Source organism: Brassica napus, chromosome C3 (genome assembly GCF_020379485.1).
Source record: "Brassica napus cultivar Da-Ae chromosome C3, Da-Ae, whole genome shotgun sequence".
NCBI lineage: Eukaryota > Viridiplantae > Streptophyta > Magnoliopsida > Brassicales > Brassicaceae > Brassica > Brassica napus.
The window spans coordinates 67,967,730-67,987,164 of NC_063446.1; the positions used below are offsets into that span (position 1 = coordinate 67,967,730).

Below are 19,435 nucleotides of genomic sequence, written 5' to 3' on the forward strand. Positions count from 1 at the left end.
TAATTCAATAAATTCAATTAATTTTCTTGAAGTTTACAATTTTTTCATAAAAAACACAAAAATACATTTTTTTGAAGCAATTTTTTTTTTAAAAAAAGTCTATCATTAAAAAACGGAGGGAGTATTACTCTTCTCTTGTCATATGGATCAGTGTACCACGTGGGTCCTAATGGATGGAAGGAACTGTCAGGAGATGATGTTGATGAGCATTGAAAATAAGCTCCACAACATGGAGATTGTTTTTAATGTGTAAGCTAATTTTGTTATGTTTCTGGTTATTGTTTGTATGTTTTTGTGTAAGCTTGTCTTGTTCTATCTGAGGTTAAGCTTTTGCCTTGCTTTGATGTTATTTATAGTTGTTGAGTAAGCTTGCCTTGCTTTGATGTTGTTCACGCTTTTGTTGTTTGAATTCATGACCATGTTGAAGCTGTTTTCTTCCTGCAGGTACCTAAAGATGAGCAGTATTACAAGTCACTGAGCCTTCTAAAAACAAGGTACGTAGGTCTCTGCTATAGAACACATCTCTTCTAATTAGACAAAAAAATTTGGTGCAAAAATATGCATTGTTTTCATGTTGGTGTTTGGTATGCAATTATACTTTTCCTAATCCTAAAATACTAGGATTAGACCCGCGCCTTGCGCGGGGTGAGATTTTTTAAAAATTTTAAAAAATTAGATTATAAGATGAATAAAACTGATATGTGGTGAGGTTTTTATTAAGAGATATAGGGTTTTTATTTTTTCGTTATATAAGTATTTATAGATATTGGAGGATTAAATTGTATTTACGATCAATAATGATCTTTCTATAAATATTTTTGTTTATTACCGAGTATGTGATATATTTTTAGTAAGACAAATAAAATACCATACCATTTTTTTTGGTAGCTAATCTTATTAAAAGATTTATATTTGATTATTTTAAAGACTTTAACACAACTTAATAGAACTTGGAATTAAAAAAAATATTTTTCACAACATTTATGTAAATTATATTGTCGTAACATATATAACATAATAGATTAGTTGAATAAATATAATGGGCCATAATAATAAACAAATAAATTGAAAGGCCCGATTATATTTGTTCCTTAATTATGATTGTCCAATATTTGAGGGCAAAAGCAAGTCATTGTCTTAACACAAATTGCAGATATATTGTTTCCCAATTATTTTTAATTTTTCCCATATTTGCCGTTCCCGAATCGACTGTTTCGTTTATCACCGTCTCAGAACATTTCAAACCGATCTTCTGATTTCTCTCTCTGTGCAATACGTATTCACGTTCCAAACCTAATCAATAATACCAATCGAAGGTTACTGGTCTTCCACAGAGTAAACAATCGATTCAGAAAAAGAGAAGCTATAAGGTTAGTCAATTTGATAATATTTTGAGATCTGTAAAATCAATTCTCAATTGCAAGGAGTTTCATTTGTTTCGTTATTTATTTTTCAATCGGGTCTCGAATATAGGTTGAAATCTGACATAGCTTTCACAGAAAACCTAATTCCATCGTTTACCTATTTGATTTCAACAAAGCTAAATTCTATTTAGGAGTATCTATTTGAATTCAAATGCTTGATAAAAATGTTAAAATTTAATGATTGTTTGCTTGATTGAAATAAAATTTTTATGATTAGTATTAAAAATTCTTTGCTTGATATGAGTATACTTAAACAATCAAGCAAAGCCAAACTTTGTGAATTATCCTTAAATGTATTTGAGTTGACGATATATTTTAGTTTATATTGAATAAGAGTTTCACATTGCAGAGAAAGATTGAAGAGGTGGGAACCAAGGGTATTGTTTCCGACAATAGGACGTCTACTAATACGGTTAGCATCAACTTTATTGACACAATAGTGAGATAATTAATTATACAACCCAGTAAAGAACGCACTTGTGAAAAATTAACTATCATTTAGCATTGTAAAAATAGATATGAAATAAATTTATCTTATGTTATAAAAGCCAGGAACATTGTAAAGCAAAATCAAAAACTGAAAGAAAAAAACTGAAAGCGATAAAATGTAACACCATACGTCCTCCTCATTATCCCTTCGAATGCTTGTTGCAAGACATCAATAAGCATTTGGTGGAATCCTGATAAAAAAGGACAATTTTTTTTAACAAACAGTAGAGATCTTTAATGATATGAACAAAATCGTGTTTTGTAAATATATTAATGCTCTTACAGCTGACGAAAAGCTATAATCTCCGGAATATTGAGTTCGAATTCAATCCTCGAACATCCTTCAATGTTCGTGATGAATGTCAATCGACCTAATGAAATATAAAAAAATATTTTGGTAAACACGTATAATTTAAGAACCAATTTTACAGCGTATAAATTAAGTATAAATTTTACAGGTTTAAAACAAAATTTATACCTTGGAGCCTTTCGATTTGCCAAAAACTCAAGACACACAAAACAACATTTGCTCTTGTATAATTCCAGTAAGCATCAATCTCAACAGCGTTCCTTCCATATGCAACACAGTTTAGATGTTTATACCTGTAATGTTAAGAGTCATATCATCTTAGGAAAATAGTAAATGTATTGTGTCATAAACAACGGATTAAAGTAACACTTGAACTCACCCAGGATTGACCAAGCTAAAACGCATTTTCGGTATCATTGGCCCTCCAGGGGCTCCAAAATGTTCTAGATCACCAACACTCACCATAGCTCCGTAGACGTCTATTGAATAGAGTAAAGATAAGTGATATAGGATAACACAATGTAAAACATAAATATACATATGAAAGTGTCAAAGAAATATTATTAACATAAGGAAATTTGACGTTTAAACTTTTAAAAACAACATACCTACAGAGTACATAGGATGGGCAAGGCCTCTCAATATGGTTTTAAATTCTTTAAAACCATAATAGTTGCAATCAGTTCTTGCTGGGACGTTATTAATAATAGTATTCTCACCAGTAAAAACATGGAAGCGATTTGTAGTAACCCTAAACCGGCGGAAATTATACATTAGTTTGAAACCATGGATCTCATACCATTCTCCTTCAAACATGATGCATTCATTTCTGATCATTATTTCATCGACAATAGTTCCTAGAACCGTGTTACCCTGTATACAAACATAAAATTAACACTTAGAAAAACGACCACAAAAATTATACAATATAAACGGTAATAATATCAATCATACTTTTTCATCACCCATGAGCATTTGAGTTTCCCCACGGATTATTGCAGAAGCATCCTTCCATTTACTGATTACCTTCACTCTGACTACAGGATTTTTGAGAGGGAGCTCAAATTCAGAGAAAAACATGATAGAGCTCATGAGGAATTTGTAAGTTGAAAGAGTTTGATCTTTTTGCTTTTTACTCCGAGTTATTAACATATATATAGGATACCAACTATAGGGCATCGTAATATTAGACTTAACATATTCTATTTTCCGAAATTTATTGCATTCAGTATGCGGAGGGAAGAGTATATACTTTTCGCTTGCGAAGCAAGTTGAGATCGTCTGGTATATATGGAACAATAAAATTTCTGTCCAAATTAAACAATAAATCTTGAATATATTGTAACACATTAGATTAAGTTTACTTATTTAGACACGTTAGATTAAGTAAACTTATTTAGATACATGGGTGGCTATAACAGTAATATAAATCTATACGTATGGTATTTTTGATACAGAATGCCTAAAACGGATATTGCAATAAAAGAATTTTTGATTCTATACTATGTTGGAGGAAGGTATATAAATATAAGTTTATGTAGTCATTCTTTTTCGTTTTAGTAAACCAAATAGGGGATATTAGTATAGTCCACCTTATAGAGCCCATATTAAGAACCCACTAACTTACTTCACAATTCGGTTACCGGTTAGAGAAGCTACAATATAATTTAGGTTACACCATTCTCTACAAACAGACATTAAACCAACAGTTAGTTAAATATCGAATATATAGATGAGTTACCGAAACTGTATTGTTATGTGAATAGCTGGCGTCCTGCGCCCAAAAATTAGAACTGGAAAATAAACTAAACTGGAAATTGCAAAAGTAGACACTGTTGCATAAGTCAGTGATTTATTTGGGTTCAACTAACTTTTGTACATCCAAATATTTATGGTTTGTTTAGCACACGAAATGATAATTTGTTAAAAAATTGTTTCGGTTTACAAAACCAACTAAGATATATTAAGACTTTCATCGAATATAATTTCTTTTTTTCCAACCCCTGCTAAACATTAAAAAAAATTATTCTATTATGACAGGCTTCAATAAAGAAGCAGGAAGTTTTGATATAAAGTCAAGCGAAGGAGCAACTTCACACCTTGAGTTCACCATGCATCCAACGTACATGAAAATTATTAGGTGAGTTTCTCATAATGTCAATAGAATTAATCCATGTAGATTGCTGTTCAAGTATAGAAAATGAAAAGTAATTTCGTCGTTTCTTTTTCGAATAGCTTCGCCAGGTTGCTGGATAACTTTAGAATGATAAACTCGCACACTTCCTTAGTCACTGCCGTAATATTGGTTCTTCCCTATTGAAAATACATTAAACCAATCCTATATTATTGCCACGATAAGAACAGTTATATTTATACACAAATTATACAAAAACTTACATATGCTTCTCGTAGTAGTTCCAATCTTCAGAAAACACCAAAGAACAATACCATATTTTCTGCATATTATAGATCACCACATTGATAAGTTTTATATTTATTCAATCCGAAAGAGTATTAGGAAAATAACTAATCGGTACCTGGATTCTTGAAGGTATTGTAACTTCACGTTTCCTTGTCGAAAAGGTTTTGAAAAACCTCCTTGTACACAACATTCATCGTCGACCGTTGATGATTTCCATCTTTGTCGGTAATAAGAATCTTTAACCCCCTCCTCGACTTGACCCGAGAAACAGCAACATACAATTGTCCATGAGAGAAGACTGGTTTAGGAAGATACAACCCAACATTGCATAATGTTTGCCCTTGGCTCTTGTTAATTGTCATTGCAAATGCGACTTTAAGAGGAAACTGCCTCCGCCTCATTTTAAATGGAAGGCTTTCATCTGAAGGTTCAATCAGAAGACGATGTAAGAAGACCTTCTCTCCAACTCTAGTGCCAGTGATGAATTTAGCTGCGATTATATGGATTCCAAGTTGTGTTATCTGGAGCCTAGTGCCGTTACATAAACCTTCTGTAGGATCTATGTTCCTTAAAATCATAACCGGTGTACCAATTCTAAGTCTTAGAGCATGATTAGGCAGTCCGGAAACTTTAATGCTATTCAAAAATTCAGGGGAGAAGACAGAATCATCTTTCGAATTCAAATCGGAGGGATCAATGCTGTCTGAGCTTAAGTAAATTCTTTCCTCACCTAAGAAAAAACGAAAAATATGAATAACATGACAAATTAGATAACATTAAACTAACATGGGAAAATATCTTTTAAACGATCAAGCATATAGTCGTTAATTACTTCTACATCTGCGTTGGTGGGACATAAGATAGCTCGCTCTTGGAAGAAAACTGGATCTTTCGAGTCTTCGAACGTGTTCCCATAAACTTCAGAAACAATAGCTGCAATTGGTTCTTTGCATTCCTTTATCAACAAATCTTTTGGAATTTCTATCATTGTTTCCCCAGTATTTGGTTCATTGATCTTCCCATTTCCTAAATCCAATATCCATTTCGAGAAGGTCTTTATCTCTTCAGCCTGCTGCAGATCAGTTTCAGCCATTAACCTCATGTTTTTGGTTAGTTCCAATACCTTACAATGCTTCCATAAATAGGAAGAATTAAGAGTAGCCAAAACAATGTCGGGTCTAGATCCTCTCGGAATTACGGGTAGAATCTGTCGAAAATCGCCTCCGAAAACCACTACTTTACCACCGAATGGTGTTCCCTCCGGACTCTTCATAATATCAGCCATTGTTTTATCAAGAGCTTCGAAGCAATGCTTACTCATCATAGGTGCTTCATCCCATATAATCAGAGATGCTCTAGCTATCAGTTCTGCCTGATTACTACCTGGTTGTATCTTGCAAGTCGAGAACTCATCGGGATTGATCGGTATGCCAAATCTTGAATGCGCAGTTCTTCCACCAGGCAGTAATAGTGATGCTATAGCACTTGATGCGACATTCAGAACAATTTTGCCTCGTGATCGAATAGCAGCTGATAAGATATTCCACAAAAAAGTTTTTCCTGTCCCTCCAAAGCCGTAGACAAAAAAAACACCGCCTTGTCTGTTAAGCACAGCACCAATTATCTGATCATAGATTGTCCTTTGCTCATCTGTCAATTTCACAATCCATTCATCATGCTGTGAACGCAATTCAGCTTTCGGATAGTTAAGCTCTTCTTGTATCAGAAGATTTTCCGTGAATGATTGTGAGCTCTCGGCTGGTTTTGGCATTGTATCCCAATTATTCAGCGAACTGTTTTTGGTACGTAGTATGTTTTCGATCAAAACTAACGTACAGTTTAAGATCTCTTCCTCACTCAAAATGAGCCCTACAACATACATAAACACTCAAATGTTATAAAGAACGCTGCAATTACAGTAGTCTTATACGTGTTAAAACGGATTGATCAATACCAGGATAGTTTCTTCGCTTTCTTTCATTGTAAAGAACATCTTCAGATAACAAATCTTTCGTTGCTTCCCATACCAATCTTGGCGATGATAAACTACCAGATAATAACATTTTGACGAAAAAATTTCGAACATAACTGGATGATGCCCAGAAACTAATCTCTTTAAGACCTTCAATATACTCTTTGTCATCGTCCAACAATCCACGGGCATAACATGCATCTTCATAACTGGGTTGAACAATGCCATCAACAGTCTTAATATCAGCATAACACTTTGGCCCTCTTACCTTATTGAGTAAAACCCTCAAAAAGTATAGTTCCCCGGAAGAAGGAGATACAGGCGCCAACCTCCCTATAGCAAATCCTTTTTTCCGTGGATTCCATGCTTTTACTTTCGCGTCATAGACAAATTTTGTTGGTAGTTCAGCATATGTCAGTTCTCTTGCTTCAGGGTATCTAATACAACAGTCAAACCAAGCCAAAAACATTGTTTTTGTAGCCAGCGCCCGATCGATTACACTTTTAACCGAATCCCCTTCTTTGTAAATAAGTGGTTGCTCACCTTCTAGATGGAATGTAATTTTCTCAACAGGTGTAGATCGATAATGCGTTGGAAAGGCTAAGATTCTCCACGCAGACTCGCAAGTTGATATGTATCTACAATGAAACCAATTATCAAGTTAGAAACTGACAATTATCTATATAAGTTAAACGACACAATAAACATTACAATCACAACGAAATACCTCGCATCGAAATAGTTCTTGATTTCATCAACTGCTGGCTCCTCGGTAACATCTCCAACGACGGTATCACGTAACTCAGTTTGTGGTCCGTTACACTCGGTCTGTGCTTGGGAACTATTTCTCTGTGTAACAGTTCCTGTAATACGGTCTTGTCCTTTATTAATGTACTTGAATAAGTACTTAATAGATCTAGACTGATTGCACCACTCGACATTGATGTGTGCATTGTAGGCAAGTAAGAGCTTTTTGTTGTAGGGGACCACAAATCTGTTATCACACTCCACGCCTTTCTTCTCTATAAAAGCACCGTTATCCCTTCTACGATATACTGGATAACCTTGGGCATCAACAGTTGTTTTTTCCACATTTTTTCTTGGAAAGAATTTGCTGCATTTCCCATCTTGCATACATGGTGAACCACTGTTCACAGAACCGCATGGCCCATGAATCATTAAATCTTTCACAACTTCGTATAACCTTGGTTCAGTTGCTTTATCAGGAATCTCGGCTGATATCATCCTATCAATATCATCTGCTTGTGGTAGCTTGTGCTGTGAATCCATAAATACCAATATATGAGCATGGGGAAGACCTCGTTTCTGAAATTCAACAGTATAAATTGCTGCAGACAAAAAAATACAGATGTGTAAACCATATGCTTTATCCCTTCACATAATAGCTTAACAACCCACAATTATATGAGTAAAGATTTTGAAATTTTAAAATACTACCTGACACTGTTTTCCCAAGCCAATGCTTCTTAGTTAGATCATCCATTAAACTATCCAGCTTAACTTTGAATAGTCTATAACACAGCTCAGGTCTATCCTCAGATCGAAGATTGTATTGATCAAAATACCTTTTCAACTCTGCCCATTTAGGATTACATGTAAAAGTAATGAATAGATCCGGAAATCCATGGTATTTGCAGATAGTCATTGCATCTAGATACATTTGATGCATATAGCGAGGCCCTCCTGTGAAAGACGATGGTATAATTATTCGATTTCCTTCAATAGACACACTCGAATTTCCTTGATTTGCAGCCTCAACAAACTTACTAAACTTCAAAGTTCTAAGGTTTGACTGATTTTTCCTTATAAACCGAAGACGATGGGATTCGATCATTGTATATGCATCAACCAGAAATTGCTGAAGAAGACGTCTTGAAAGATGAAGAACCTGAGACCCAACTTTTCGAACCTGAATAAGATAGGCAAAGTACTCCCTCATACTGATATTAGGCTTCTTGTTTTTGAAGGGTCCTGTGAAACCATGTTTAATACCTAAACGAAAACCATCTTCACCATACGGGAAAATAAGTGGATACTGTAGGGGCAAATAGCATGGATGCAACTCACTAATCCTTTTAAGCTTCCCCGAAGTTTTTTGTAAGATGATATCACGCTTGTCCATATTTTCTTGAAAATTGCCAACAACTAATGCGGCAACTTCAGAAGAAGTGGGCAGGTTGTAAACTCTTCCATCTTGAAAACGGGTGTGGATTAGGACCAAAGAAACGTCTCGAGTTTCTTCTTCATCATTAAATCTATCCATACTATTGCGAAAAGACTTGACGTGCACATTACATTCCCTTAACATTTCCATTATAGATTCAACCAAATCTGGACGGATTTTTGCTTTCCCAGAGTTCCCACTGCAAATAATAACCATAGATAATTTAGAGAAAATATATGTGAACATGCTGTGGTCAAAGAACCAATAAAATAAGTCTAATTCATGACTACCTTAGAGCAGATAAACGGTTCTCAACCTCATTTTGTGTATCATGAATATACAACTGCGAAAACTTGGCTTTCTCGTTTCGATTTGGCTTCATACTACCAATTAAGTGATAATTCTCCCCATGAAGCTTGAAAATCTTAGGACCTCGCCCTGAGTTAATAGAGTTATCAATCTTCCCCCCGAGTGATGTAAAAGAAAACATCATATTGATTGGTCTTATATTATCCCGATAGTGCTTGCTGATAGCATCATCACTTGTAAGAAGCTTCTTAAGCAAGGCCGGTGGTTCCTTTAATACAGGGATCTTAACCTTTCCTCTCATACAGCACATTGTGAAAATAGGAGTTTTGGTTTTTCTCCCCTTACTAATTCGCTCATTGTACCAAAACAGAGCTCTACAGATAGGACATTCGTGTGTCAGATCTCCATCATCTTTGTAAGCTAAAATACAAAACGAATACATAAATAACATAGTTTGACACGCACTAAGGTGTTGTATTTGTTGTCAAAAAATATAAGTAAAGTTATAACATTACCTTCTTCTTGATGTGGCAAAGGAAGTGATTTCTCCAAAGCACTGAAATTTGCCGTTGTGTTGTTTTTTTTATTGTTCCCACCAAAATGCTTTGTAATGGATTCTACAACCTTATTAATGTTTGCTTGACGCTGGATCTTCTGCAAAATAGTAGCGTCTTCACATGTGTCCGAGTCAGTTTCTTCGTCATGTTCTTCATTACTTGAACAGTCCCATAATTCATCCAATGAATCTGTTAAAATTTCAATATAGTCAGGGTAATATCTATCAGTCGCAGTAATAGAGGTTTTAAAGGTTTGACTGTAGTAACAAATAATAATATATCAAGTGAACTTATTAACCAATTTTCAAACCCATACCATCTGAATCAGATACATCGGATATAATATAAGATCGCCCCTCTGCTTCATGCAGGTCTTGTTCTGTAGATTGTGAGGGTTGAACCTGAGTTATAACTGATCCAGGATCCGGTGTAAATTGTAAGGGTTTAGACGATGCATAGCTGGATACACCAAGAAAAATCCCTTTTTGTTTTGCTTTCCGAGAAGATAGTCTTACGCCTGTTGCGGTTCATATTTGACCAGATCATAAAATAGCCAACACGTATATATAACGTCTTAATGGACATTTTGAAGCAATACTAAAATTTACATACCTTCTTCTTCGGGCCCCAGTAATAAACACTGATTCTCTGTCATGGTCTCCTTTGTTTGGCTTCTACTTGGTATTATTGGCGCTTGAACATTGGGTAGATTTTGGCATGTTTGAGAACTGTGAAGAGGACCATTTAAATCTCTCAAAGATGTTACAACAGAACCTGTTCATAGTGATACAATCAAACATTAGAAACAAACATTATTGCTTTAGCATAATTTTATTTACCTGATGAGACATTACTTTGCCACCCCCTCCTCCATCTGAAAACTGTTTGACTGTCTTCCATGTGTATTCTTTTCTGTCCCATAACTTCCAATGTCTCCCCTCGTCGAGTATCCCCGCGCACGCACCCCAAATTAACATTAGTTATGTCAGCAAACACATTTTGCGGGTTCGTCTTACGCTTCTTAGTAACGGGTAAAGGTAAATTTTCCCGTTGAGTAGCATCTGCAAATGTGCAGAAATTGAATACCGTTAAATGTAGTTTATTTAAATAAATGCTTCTGGTTTGAGGTTAAAACACATTCCTGGTTTTATCCTCTTTGAACGTTTGTTTGCAGAACATGACCGTCCCAATAACTCGACCGAACTCTGACCAGTATTCTTCTGTCCGTAGTACAAACTATCGTTTTCTGTACATCGTTCATCAGTATTAGGTGCAGAGGATGTCCTTTTAGAGTAATTGTCCACATCTACATCGATATCAATAGAAAGGGTGATTTATTAAAAACGGTATATATAAACAAAAATCTTTGACACTAAAGAGAAAGAATCCTAAAAATATTACCCACAATAATATACATATAAACTCAAAAACTGAATAGAAATTACTGTTTGTTGTATCAATCCCGTCAGAGGCGATAGTTAGACTATTTTCCTCTGTTGCAACAATTGGATGGTTCGCTGAAACGGGATTTTGCCTTTTGGTTGAAATGATTTCACGCCTGTGTGCTCTAGCAGCTCGGTCCAAAGTTTCTGGACGATGTGGTAGTGGGTCCGTCTTCTTATCTGAGACAATCAACCATTAATCATAAAAGATTCCTCAATAAGAAACTGCATACATTGTGATGGACATTTTTATAGATAGTTGAACAACCAAGCGAAAAAGATCAATGGCAGACGATATGGTAGAATACATACGTAATTGTCCTCTTTTTTCGGATAGTCTAAGTCGTCTCTGTGCTCTTGCCAGTTTTTGAATATGTGGATTATAGAAAACATATTCGCTGCCAATTCGAACTCCTCTTTTGCTTGATACTTTAGAACTCTGAATCTCATCATCTATTGCAGAAGAAATTTGTGCTGCAAGTTGAAATTATAAATATTCCATATATCTTTATAAAAATCCGACTCAAACAACATAGATATGGATGACATACTTTGACTGATTAGCTCTGACACTCGACCATTACATACACCTTCTGGAGTTCTGCCCTTGCGTTTTTTCCTCTCCATCGCTATAGAAAACGGGGTTAGGTTTGGTTAATGTTCGGCTCTAGTGTTTTACTTCTCCATTGATGTGTACCATTAAGTTAGCCTATGTGTTATTGACTTACCTTAACTTATTATGTCTATTTACTGAGATTATATATTTATACCAATGGTACAATATAGTATGTACAAATCTTTACAAAATAAAAAATATTTAAGTTTTTCGAACTCATTTTAAACTTATAAATCTTTCGTGTAGAAAACATTTATAACGTAAGGTTGAGTTAACAAATAATTTGTATCATATTGCCTTCGTTTCTTATCTTATTTTTATGCAGGACTAATCCTCTTAGTGAAGGGAAACCGTATTTATGTTGAGTTGGACTCTTATCTACAATTGACTGAATCTCCTAAATCCGTTCATTGGAAGCACAACTTGTAAGTTTTCTAAAATTACGGAACAATAGATTCAGGTATGGAACTGACAATGGTAGATAGGACTAAAAACCGGAGAGCATATGAAGCGTTGTTTAGTGATTATGGAACAATAAAGAAAAATTTCTTGTTTACAGATACTAATATATAATCAGAACTTAACACAGCAAAAAAAAAATCAATTTTATGCAACCATATTGAAACAAAAGAGGCTTTCCATTAATTATAAAACACCAACATAAGTATCGAATATGAAAAACACAACATAAATATTAAAAAAAACTAACATAAAACTTATAAGTTGCGAAAAGTTAGTTAAAGAAAAGCAGAAGCCTCTATCTTATAAGAAATCAAACCCACTTCAGCCACTTTTAGCAAACTTCTCCTTCTTAATCATCATGGAACCGGTACTCCTCGTAACAGAATTCTGGTCATTGATTTCTTCCAATTCAATATCGACTGCCCTAACACGTTTAGCAGGAGTCAGATCGAAAGACTCAGACTGCTCAGAAGCTGAACCTTGATTAGCAAGAGAGGCCTGCCGATATTAACCAAATGTAAATTAAAAAAAAACCATGATATGTGTTACAGCAAATCTATTACGGATCTATTACGGATCGCCATCAATAAGGATGGCCACAAACCTCTGGTGCATCGGATTGAGTATCCATATCATGAAATACACCTTCGCTTCCCTGATAATTTCGTTTAGAATAGGTGAGAAATATTTAGAAATATGCAATTAGATTTATGTAAGTATCAAAAATAAAACTCCACGTACATCTTGAGAGTTGCTTTCTTCAAAATCTTTGATCAAATCTTTGTTAGTGATCACCTTCAAAACCTTGTAGGTATCATGTTTGTAGACAAAGTTCTCCCTCTCGATTTGAATTTTGAATAAGCACGTTTTGCCAATGATGGTGTTAAGAACCGGAGGCAACACATTGGTTTCCTCAATCTACATTCAGATAAAGAAGAAAGTACTTTATATTTAAGTTAACAGAGATGTAAGGCGTGGGTCTTAAACGTTTAAATATTGATCTATAGGATCTGAATCACTACCTCGACTTTTTCTGACGGACCAGCAATCTGCGAGCATGGCTTGTTGACCAGTTGCACAGCAAGACTATCGAACACCATTAGCTTTGTGTTGCTTGTGTTATCAAGCACCACTAAATGCAATTTATACTTATAAGATTTGTTATTACAATTAGTTACAGGATGTTGATATTCATATTACACATAAAAACAAAACTGAAATTATAAAAAGTACCTTGGAACTGTGACAGGATTGTAAGCCTTACACTTTACACAATAATATGTGTGCTTCAGATCATCATCGTCACTGACCGCATAAACGGTCGAGACTTTTTTAGAACAGACTTTGCAGCTCAGATAAAACCACCCCATATCAGAATCAATACCAGCGATGGTGCACATCAGAATACACTTTTCAACCTATTTCGACACAATATAGGAACTATAATGAGAAAAAAAAAATTAAATATATATATATATATATAAGTTGTAAAATGAGTTTACACAATAAACATCTAAAATTGATACCATTATTTTGACAACTAACCTGTTTTGTTTCCTTCATTTGAGCAATGGTTTTTCTTGGTGTATGGGTAAAGAAATCATCTTTATCCGAAACAATTTTCGCAATAGCCGCGTACTTAGACTCCACGATGGCTAAAGGAAGGGCATCTTTCGATGAGTGGGAGCATCGTTTATATATATATGTCGTGTCTAGGTTTAGGAGCCCTAGTAATTACCATCACAGTGTCAAAGGAAACTACATATTTTATTTTCCTTATCTCATATATCACATTAACATCGATGAAACCTTGGTGTCGAAGCAAACGTGATGGCCACTCCATCTTTAAAGGGTACGTAAAGTTAAAAATTATTTTTTCCTTTATCTGGTTTTATAGCATTAATGATTGCAAATTTCGTTCCTAAACTAAGTCTCAAATAAACAGACTTAGTTTGACGGTGTAACAATTATATAACAATTATATAACATTTTGAGTGTAAGGAGTATATCAGTAATGACGATAGGGAATATGTAACAATTGTATTTGACGGTGTAACAATTATATAACATTTTGCTAGGATGTTTAATTTTAGACTAAGCTCAACATATTGAGCTCTATTTAACTGCCACGTAAGACAATTAAGAACACAAAAAACTGACACGTAGGAAGGGGCTATTTTTAATTATTACAAACTTGAGGTTCTAACTTTTTAAATGATTCACAATTAATATATAGGGGATACTTTTCCTAATCCTAAAGTCAAGGCAAAGAAAAGATTATCTTCCATTTAAGGGTTGCGTGTAAACAACGCCCAATACACGTCACCTTTCATACGTGTCAAACGATTATTGGCTATTGCTTCACCGCCATAGCTTTCTCGCGACCGAGGCTTCCTCATCCCGTTGTATAAATCAAGCCCTAAAGACCTATTCTCCTCCACAAATCGAAAAGCAATCTTCTCAGTTTTCATCGCTAGCGAATTTACTTTACGATCAAGGTTAGATTCTTGTTCCTTCTTCTCTCGATTAGCTCTTTTGCTTTATCGTAATTTATGATTCTCTGTTCTTCAGAACTTGATAGATCTCTTGTTGATTTTGATGATTATGGTTCGTGTTCTTCGAGGTTATAGCACTCTCCGGTAGTAATTTTGATTATTATGGTTGGTTGTGTTTGATTCATCCAGATCTGCGATTGATTTCTTCATTGCGTGTTTGTATATTGAAACGATTAGTTAATTTACGCAATTGCTCTGAGTTATTATTGATGTTAGCTTTGTGAATTACAGATGCAGATCTTCGTTAAGACTCTCACCGGAAAGACCATCACCCTCGAGGTGGAGAGCTCGGACACCATCGACAACGTCAAAGCCAAGATCCAGGATAAGGAAGGCATCCCCCCCGATCAGCAGAGGTTGATCTTCGCCGGAAAGCAGTTGGAGGATGGACGTACTCTCGCTGACTACAACATCCAGAAGGAGTCTACTCTCCACTTGGTGTTGCGTCTACGTGGAGGCATGCAGATCTTTGTCAAGACACTGACGGGAAAGACGATCACTCTAGAGGTCGAGAGTTCCGACACTATTGACAATGTGAAAACCAAGATCCAAGACAAGGAAGGGATCCCTCCGGACCAGCAGCGTCTCATCTTTGCCGGCAAGCAGCTTGAGGATGGTCGCACCCTTGCCGACTACAACATCCAGAAGGAGTCTACTCTCCACTTAGTGTTGCGTCTGCGTGGAGGTATGCAGATCTTTGTCAAGACCTTAACCGGAAAGACCATCACACTGGAGGTGGAGAGTTCGGACACCATTGATAACGTCAAGGCCAAGATCCAAGACAAGGAAGGGATCCCTCCGGACCAGCAGCGTCTCATCTTCGCTGGAAAGCAGCTTGAGGATGGTCGCACCCTTGCCGACTACAACATTCAGAAGGAGTCTACTCTCCACTTGGTGTTGCGTCTCCGTGGTGGCTTTTAAGTCTCTTGTCCTGTGTCTTATTATCAAGAAACAGCAATGTCTGCGTTTTTAGTTCCGTTTTCTTAAAAGATTAATCATGGTTTGTGTGTTTTGAGGCGTTATGAAGCGTCTCCTAAATAATTGATGAACTCTGTTTCCCCTTTTCGTTATAAGACTACTAGAACTTCTCTATGTTGGAATATATCGAGGTTGGTTGCTCTCGTGCTATGTGCTTTGTTGTTTGTATTTGTTATACCTTGAATATGTGATGTAGTAGATGCAGTGGAACTTGTTCACTGTTTTGGTTAGTTGTTGCTTCTGAAATATTACGGGTGATGGGGGTTAGTAGCTTGATGCTGTTGGGCTGGGTGAAGTTTTAGGGCTAATCACGCTCTGTAATTCAAGGAAAGGAAACCAAGAGTGATATAAAATATTTAAAAATGTTATATATAAATAAAATTTTTTATTTTTATATTTTAGTTTTATTAGTTTAAAAAATAAAACCGTAATTGTTTTTAGTTTGATTTAACTTTTGATAAAAATAATTATTTAACTTTTGATAAAAATAATTGAAATTTATAAAGTTATTTTTTTATATTATTAATTATTTAATTACCATTTTTAAATAGGTTTTTTTGCAGAATTGACCTATAATTAAAGTCAAACACAAAACTAACTTCCTTTTTTTTTTAAATTGGTTTTGCCATATTCACCTCACAAGTTCATATAATTTACGAAAATGCCATCAATTTTTTTTTTCTTTTTTTTTTCGAAAATGACATATTTACTCTCACCCTCATCACCTTCAAGTAATTACAAGATTGTCATTGTCATCAATACCACAACCACCATGAACAACCAATTTGAAGCTCTTAATGCTCCTAAAATCGATTTACCCTTCTTTTTTTTCCATTCTTGTGAACTAAAAACAACATATCTCTCACTTTCTCTCCACAATGAGCTAAAAAAACTCAAGATTTTGATTCTAAATTTTTTATGGTTCATAGAGTCATAGAAGCTAACGATTCTGGGTGGGTTACTTTCGTTTGTGATTCTGTGTGCTTGGAGAAGCCTTATGTATGCTAAGGAACTTATCTCACCAATTTAAGGTATGACATCGAGTTTTTTTCCAGATCTGTTCGTCAGACGACTTACTTGGGAAGTCGTCTGGCTGTAGACAACTTACCTGGAAGTCGTCTGGTCAACGCAGAGGTTATTTTTGCAATTGACTTTGAAATCTGTAACCTGAGACGACTAAAAGTTAAGTCGTCTGTTTTTGTTTGGTTTCAAAAAAATTTCCAAAGAACTTAGACGACTTACATTTCAGTCGTCATAGGTTAGTTTTGCATTTGACTGGATAATTTCAGAAGTTTGACTTCCCCAGACGACTTACATTTCAGTCGTCTGGCGAAAATTAAAATAATAATTTTTTTAAAAAGTAGACGACTTACACTTAAGTCGTCATAGGTTAGTTTTGCAATTGAAAAAAAAAACTTCAAAATTTAATTATACACAGACGACTTATAATTCAGTCGTCCACGAGACGACTTACTTGTAAGTCGTCCAAGATTTTTTTCCGAGATTCTGGTCAAACCTCGTAAATCCTGGACGACTTACATTTCAGTCGTCTCGTGGACGACTGAATTATAAGTCGTCTGTATATAATTAAATCTTGAAGTTTTTTTTTTCAATTGCAAAACTAACCTATGACGACATAACTGTAAGTCGTCTACTTTTAAAAAAATATTATTATTTTAATTTTCACTAGACGACTGAAATGTAAGTCGTCCAGAAAAGTCAAACTTCTGAAATAATCCAGTCAAATGCAAAACTAACCTATGACGACTGAAATATAAGTCGTCTAGCTTTTTTGGAGTTTTTTTTTTAGCCAAACAATAGTAGACGACTTATTTTTCAGTCGTTCGAAATAACAGATTTCAAAATCAATTGCAAAAATAACCTCTGCGTTGACCAGACGACGTATAGTTTAGTCGTCTGGACAACTTAGATTGAAGTCGTCCGCGTTTTCTCCGCTAGTTTTTAAGTCTTCTACGTTAGTTTTTGAATAACTTGTATTTTTAAGAGTGATAAGTAACTTCAAGATATGTAAAACTCATATTTACAAAATATGTTCTCTCCCTTAGTTTTACTAAATTTGACTAAGTTTTTCAACGCAAACTTATAATAAAATATTATATGCTTTGACTAGTTACTATTGTTTGTTTCCATCTCTTAAGTATTATTGTTATAGACAATAATGATGACTATTGTTATGAGTTGGAAGAAGGGTTAAAATGCTTCTTAAAATGTTGTATCAATATAAAGCTGCCAACATTCTTGTTTATTAAGATGAGAAAAAGGCCATTGGAGTTTATTATTGTATATGAGAGATCCAAAGATAAGAAAAAGGCTACTGAAGTCTATTATTTCATTGATTTGTAAATGTGTAAACACATTGTTAGCACATTTAATACATCTTGGAAAACATTATTATTGATTTTACAAAAAATTCACAACTAAAAGAGTAGACATGTAATTCACAAAACAGACCACAAACAAAACTATTATAGATCATTCCTCTACAAAGACAAGCTTGGATTCCACTTGAGTAGACAAGACCGCACGACTTTTAAGAAGTCCAGACGACTTCTAAGAAGTCCAGACGACTTTGTCAGAAAACTTTTAGGAAGTTCAGACGACTTCCAGACGACTTTACAGGAAGTCCAGACGACTTTACAGGAAGTCCAGACGACTTTACAGGAAGTCCAGACGACTTTGTCAGAAGACTTCCAAGAAGTCCAGACGACTTCCAGACGACTTCCAGACGACAAACAGGTAAGTCGTCCCAGAAGTCTTCCAGATCTGAAAAACCTGCATATTAAATCCAGATCTGAAAAACATGCATATCCAAAAACGTTCAAATGGCTTAAAAACAGAAAAAATGAGTGAAAGATTAGATAAATCTACCTTTACAGAACACACAAAAATACATATCTAAAAATAATAGATCTACCTTTAAATTAGTAGAAGATGAGTACCATCTAATTAAAAACCTGCAAAAAAGATAGATTAGTAAGAAAGACATGAGACAAAACTGGAAAATTCATATAAAGTTTGGTGTTTTCAAGTCAAAGAGATTAGAGTGGGTTTGGAGAGTTTTAGTTTGGGAAAAAAGTAAGAACTTTATACAACAAGAAGTTACCAAATGAAGAAAAATCAAACATAAGAACTTACCAAAACACTCAGATCTATTATGAAAGGGAGACTTCGTCAGAAGACTTCCATGAAGTCCAGACGACTTCCTGGAAGTCCAGACGACTTCCTGGAAGTCCAGACGACTTCCTGGAAGTCCAGACGACTTCCTGGAAGTCCAGACGACTTTGTCAGAAGATTTCCAAGAAGTCCAGACGACTTCCAGACGACTTCCAGACGACTAACAGGTAAGTCGTCCAAGAAGTCTTCCAGATCTGAAAAACCTGCATATCAAATCCAGATCTGAAAAACCTGCATATCCAAAAACATTCAAATGACTTAAAAATAGAGAAAATGAGTGGAAGATTAGATAAATCTACATTTATAGAACACACAAAAATACATATCTAAAATTAATAGATTTACCTTTAAATTAGTGGAAGATGAGTACCATTTGATTAAAAACCTGCAAAAGAGATAGATTAGTAAGAAATACATGAGACAAAACTGAAAAATTCATATAAAGTTTGGTGTTTTCAAGTCAAAGAGATTAGAGAGAGGTTTGAGAGTTTTAGAATGATGAACATTACATTTTTGTTG

General features: G+C 34.9%; 5 protein-coding genes across 5 annotated transcripts; 1 reads left to right on the top strand and 4 right to left on the bottom strand.

Moving 5' to 3' along the window:
- Positions 1 to 5: 5 nt before the first annotated feature.
- LOC125583448 (ATP-dependent DNA helicase PIF1-like) lies at positions 6 to 5,385 on the bottom strand (the record flags this gene model as incomplete). The annotated part of the gene is made up of 1 exon (XM_048750393.1): positions 6 to 5,385. A coding segment is annotated over one exon (600 nt), but the record flags the coding sequence as incomplete, so codon positions are not given.
- On the bottom strand, positions 5,302 to 7,129 carry LOC125583447 (ATP-dependent DNA helicase PIF1-like). Its single transcript, XM_048750392.1, has one exon. The coding sequence runs from the start codon at positions 6,525 to 6,527 to the stop codon at positions 5,427 to 5,429; it is 1,101 nt and encodes a 366-aa protein (XP_048606349.1). The 5' UTR covers positions 6,528 to 7,129; the 3' UTR covers positions 5,302 to 5,426.
- Positions 6,559 to 11,737, bottom strand: LOC125583294. The gene is made up of 9 exons (XM_048749937.1): positions 11,662 to 11,737; positions 11,114 to 11,290; positions 10,879 to 10,974; positions 10,281 to 10,442; positions 9,627 to 9,857; positions 9,093 to 9,531; positions 8,076 to 9,001; positions 7,345 to 7,966; positions 6,559 to 7,255 (listed from the first exon to the last, which is right to left on the bottom strand). The coding sequence occupies exons 1-9, from the start codon at positions 11,735 to 11,737 to the stop codon at positions 6,559 to 6,561; spliced, it is 3,426 nt and encodes a 1,141-aa protein (XP_048605894.1).
- A 772-nt stretch (positions 11,738 to 12,509) lies between these two features.
- LOC106358953 lies at positions 12,510 to 14,031 on the bottom strand. Its single transcript, XM_013798730.1, has 7 exons — positions 13,998 to 14,031; positions 13,734 to 13,915; positions 13,422 to 13,606; positions 13,211 to 13,301; positions 12,930 to 13,106; positions 12,793 to 12,843; positions 12,510 to 12,686 (listed from the first exon to the last, which is right to left on the bottom strand). Exons 1-7 carry the CDS (start codon positions 14,029 to 14,031, stop codon positions 12,510 to 12,512), a joined length of 897 nt encoding a protein of 298 aa, XP_013654184.1.
- A 408-nt stretch (positions 14,032 to 14,439) lies between these two features.
- On the top strand, positions 14,440 to 15,835 carry LOC106361072 (polyubiquitin 11-like). Its single transcript, XM_013800769.3, has 2 exons — positions 14,440 to 14,686; positions 14,975 to 15,835. Exon 2 carries the CDS (start codon positions 14,975 to 14,977, stop codon positions 15,662 to 15,664), a length of 690 nt encoding a protein of 229 aa, XP_013656223.1. The 5' UTR covers positions 14,440 to 14,686; the 3' UTR covers positions 15,665 to 15,835.
- Positions 15,836 to 19,435: the final 3,600 nt, after the last annotated feature.

Bases quoted from the DNA above. Each gene is read 5' to 3' on its own strand.
- LOC125583294 (XM_048749937.1), bottom strand. From the start codon at position 11,737: ATGGAGAGGAAAAAACGCAAGGGCAGAACTCCAGAAGGTGTATGTAAT. The intron at 7,967-8,075 runs GTAGTATTTTAA...TTTTGTCTGCAG, and splicing joins GCTTGGGAAAACAGTGTCAG to CAATTTATACTGTTGAATTT. The intron at 7,256-7,344 runs GTATTTCGTTGT...GTTTCATTGTAG, and splicing joins AAGAACTATTTCGATGCGAG to ATACATATCAACTTGCGAGT.
- LOC125583447 (XM_048750392.1), bottom strand. From the start codon at position 6,527: ATGTATGTTGTAGGGCTCATTTTGAGTGAGGAAGAGATCTTAAACTGT.
- LOC106361072 (XM_013800769.3), top strand. From the start codon at position 14,975: ATGCAGATCTTCGTTAAGACTCTCACCGGAAAGACCATCACCCTCGAG.
- LOC106358953 (XM_013798730.1), bottom strand. From the start codon at position 14,031: ATGGAGTGGCCATCACGTTTGCTTCGACACCAAG. The intron at 13,607-13,733 runs GTTAGTTGTCAA...GTGTCGAAATAG, and splicing joins AAATGAAGGAAACAAAACAG to GTTGAAAAGTGTATTCTGAT. The intron at 13,302-13,421 runs GTACTTTTTATA...TGATAACACAAG, and splicing joins AATCCTGTCACAGTTCCAAG to CAACACAAAGCTAATGGTGT.